The sequence below is a fragment of the Colobus angolensis genome, unplaced genomic scaffold (genome assembly GCF_000951035.1).
Source record: "Colobus angolensis palliatus isolate OR3802 unplaced genomic scaffold, Cang.pa_1.0 Scaffold53, whole genome shotgun sequence".
Classification (NCBI taxonomy): Eukaryota; Metazoa; Chordata; class Mammalia; order Primates; family Cercopithecidae; genus Colobus; species Colobus angolensis.
In genome coordinates, this window is record NW_012118821.1 from 4,983,895 (window position 1) to 4,987,097 (window position 3,203).

At 47.8% G+C, this 3,203-nt stretch overlaps 1 protein-coding gene and 1 long non-coding RNA gene across 3 annotated transcripts in view; one reads left to right on the forward strand and one right to left on the reverse strand.

The window, feature by feature from the left end:
• Positions 1-555: 555 nt before the first annotated feature.
• Positions 556-3,203, reverse strand: part of ID2 (inhibitor of DNA binding 2, dominant negative helix-loop-helix protein) — a 5,253-nt gene continuing 2,605 nt past the window's right edge. The window contains exons 3-5 of one of the 2 annotated variants that reach the window (XM_011960944.1): positions 2,490-3,152; positions 2,099-2,162; positions 556-1,319 (exon numbers count right to left, since the gene is read on the reverse strand). In XM_011960944.1, the coding sequence (XP_011816334.1) occupies positions 2,106-2,162; positions 2,490-3,047 (615 nt within the window). In that variant the 5' untranslated portion in view covers positions 3,048-3,152 and the 3' untranslated portion in view covers positions 556-1,319; positions 2,099-2,105. Of the gene's footprint in view, positions 1,320-2,098; positions 2,163-2,240; positions 3,153-3,203 lie in introns of those variants that run through there. The other variant, XM_011960942.1, reaches the window with a different exon arrangement.
• The window catches only part of LOC105525341, a 2,025-nt gene continuing 1,966 nt past the window's right edge, over positions 3,145-3,203 (forward strand). The window contains exon 1 of the long non-coding RNA XR_001003899.1: positions 3,145-3,179. This is a non-coding gene — a long non-coding RNA (uncharacterized LOC105525341). The remainder of the gene's footprint in view (positions 3,180-3,203) is intronic.

Below are 3,203 nucleotides of genomic sequence, written 5' to 3' on the forward strand. Positions count from 1 at the left end.
GGGGTGGGTGGGGTTGGGGGGGGCTAAAGGTGTGGACGGAGGTGAAGCCAAGGAGGCATCAGGAGTCCGGGGCCAGGTGACAGCTTAGTTCCCTGGGCAAATAGTAACCCTCGGGTGTTTCTGCTTTCCCTTAAATCTGAAATCATGTTCTGAATTCTATACAGCCTCTTTCCTTCTCCTGATTAACTTTCATTTACTCCAGAGAAGCGTCTTAACGCCCACTCACACAGGTAGTCCTTCCACACTCCCAGACTCACAACCACAACTCATTCTTGGCTTTAAACTCAGCCCTAAGGCACAGAACCAAGCTTTCCCTTCAGGACTCAGAGGCATTTCTGTGCTCAAAGCCTCCCCAGTCCCTGTCAACTCAGCACTCTGCCTTACCACACATCTGATAAGGAGATTCTCTGTACCCAAGTAAAGGCTTCAGGGGTGCTGGTGGGGAGATGAGGGAGAAGGGGATAAAGAAAATGTCTGTCGGGGTTGGGGGGAGAGAGAGAGAGAGAAAAGAGCGAGTGCCGGAGGGATCTTAAAAACCACTCGGAATTCAGGTACTGACTTCAGACATGTTTTATTATAATCTTATGCAGTCTACATAAAGTTGAACTTGTATTTATTTGGGTTCAGTTATAACATAGCATAATAAAAATCAAAGCACTGGTCCTCTGAAATAAAGCAGGCAATCACCATTCAATAAACACACTTGATTTATTTTGTATAAAAGGGTTAAGTTTACAACTAAACTTTTATAAAAAGTTTAGCATGAATAAGTACATCATTACACTTTTTAAAGCAGAAATAGACATCTCTGCCACTATACAAGAAAACTCTAATTAAAGAGTTCACAAGGTTTCACTCAATAGATATATTTATATATAAATATATACACAGCATTCAGTAGGCTTGTGTCAAAAAGGTAATTTCTGACCAAAAGACTTCATTTAAGTGACTGAATACTGGATCCTTCTGGTATTCACGCTCCACCTTTGAAAAAAGGCAAAGTCTGCTTAGATTGGGCAATTCCTTGTGATTTTAATGTTTTCGCTCCCCATGGTGGGAATAGTATATAAAGAAAACCTTCCAACTGCAGAAAGGGCATTTAAAAGTCTTTTTCATAAATAACGAATATCTCAGTCCAGGTGAGAGAACACCCTGGGAAGATGATCATTCTTAGTTTTCCTTCCATTTTTTTTCCTTTTCAAAAAGGTCCATTCAACTTGTCCTCCTTGTGAAATGGTTGAAAAGTAAGTTCAGCACTTAAAAGATTCTGTGGATTTGTTGTTGTTGTTGTGCAAAGAAAAAAAAGAAGTCATGAACACCTGCAAAAGATTGGGAGAGAAAGGCATGTTTAAGAGAATGTAACCTAAGGGCAGAGGCGGGCAGACTGGCGCCGGGAGGAAGCCACAGTTTGAAAATTTAACCAAACACTCAAAGATTGGGCAAACCCTGGCGTCCAGATGCAACACACACACTCGCCTCGACAGCGCAAATTAAACATTAAAATAGCAGAGACTCAAGGGAAAAACTTCCCAACCCAATCTCCTATTTGGATCTCCAACAGCAGTGCTACAGGCGCCAGTCTGCTGCTTGTAACAATTATTTGATTGAAAACAGCCCTTTAGTTAACAGATAGGGAAGTCTGGGATCCCACATCACAGGGTCTAAGGCACAGGGTAGCAATCCTCAACTAGCCCAGAGAATCCCAGAGGACTATAGTTTTAGGGAAGCAGGATCACTGTGGAATTTGTGGCGATAAGATTAATTACAGTGGAGGTTAGTACCTCATAGTACCAGAGGAATCATAGGAAGAGCCAGGGCATTACATTTGCTACAAAGCCAATACACACGTTCCTCGGCCGCCTTCGTAGTAAGTTATTGGCATCATTTCCTTTTAAAGGAAAATGTTCTGTGATCTCGAGTACCCAGAGCTACAAGCTCCTTCATGTCTAGTGAGACAATGTAGTACGGGTAACACCGCGAAGTAAGCATGCATTTACCAAATCAGACATTTTACAGATACACAAGCAAAAACACATGCGCGCACGCACACACACACAGAAGGGCAGTTTACCCACGGGTGGCACAAGCAAACACTCACCGCTTATTCAGCCACACAGTGCTTTGCTGTCATTTGACATTAACTCAGAAGGGAATTCAGAAGCCTGGAGAGAAAGAGGATAAAGAGTACGAGGTTAAGACAATGTTAAGTAGAAAGGGTTTTTGTTTTGTTTTGTTTTGAAGTAGTCCACAGACCAGCAAGTTCCATTAAACACGTTTATGGTAACAATTCAGATTCAAAGACAGACGCATTAACATGTCAGAACTTACTAGCAATTTCACGCACAGCTTAATCTATGGCAGATTCTTAGGAAAATAAAGTTAAATAGCTCATGCAAAAGTCACCGTCTGGGCTACGGATCTCCTAGTGACAGCCCAGGCGACCGCAGGAGTGTGCGGCGGCGGGGCGGGGGCCCCGGAGCAGGTCTTACCTGCAAGGACAGGATGCTGATGTCCGTGTTGAGGGTGGTCAGCGGCGTCCTGGACGCCTGGTTCTGCCCGGGTCTCTGGTGATGGAGGCTGACAATAGTGGGATGCGAGTCCAGGGCGATCTGCAGGTCCAAGATGTAGTCGATGACGTGCTGCAGGATTTCCATCTTGCTCACCTTCTTGTTCTGGGGGATGCTGGGCACCAGCTCCTTGAGCTTGGAGTAGCAGTCGTTCATGTTGTACAGCAGGCTCATCGGGTCGTCCACCGGGGTTTTGCTCCGGGAGATGCCCAGGCTGTGGTCCGACAGGCTGTTTTTCCTAACGGACCTCACGGGACTGAAGGCTTTCATGCTGACCGCGAGGGAAGGCGAGACCGGGAGGGAGCTGGCTGCCCTGAAGCTCAGGCCGCCGCCGCCGCCTGCTGCTGAGCTAGCTGCGCTTGGCACTGGGCTCGGCTCAGAATGAAGCCCGAGCCCGGCGGGGCGGCTTTTATCCGCACTCGCCGGGGCCACACGCTCGGGCTTCCCTTCGTCCCCATTGGCGGAAGGCAGCGCGTCCATCAGGCCGAGCGGGCGCTTTCATTGGCAAGCGCGGGCGCGGGGCGTGGGCTCGGTTCTTCCGCGTTCGCAGCCAATCCCCGCGGGGTGGGCGGGACGCGAGCCCAGCTGGGGTGGTAAATAGAGTACAGTACAGTAAGCGCGAGGCGGGCGGGGAGC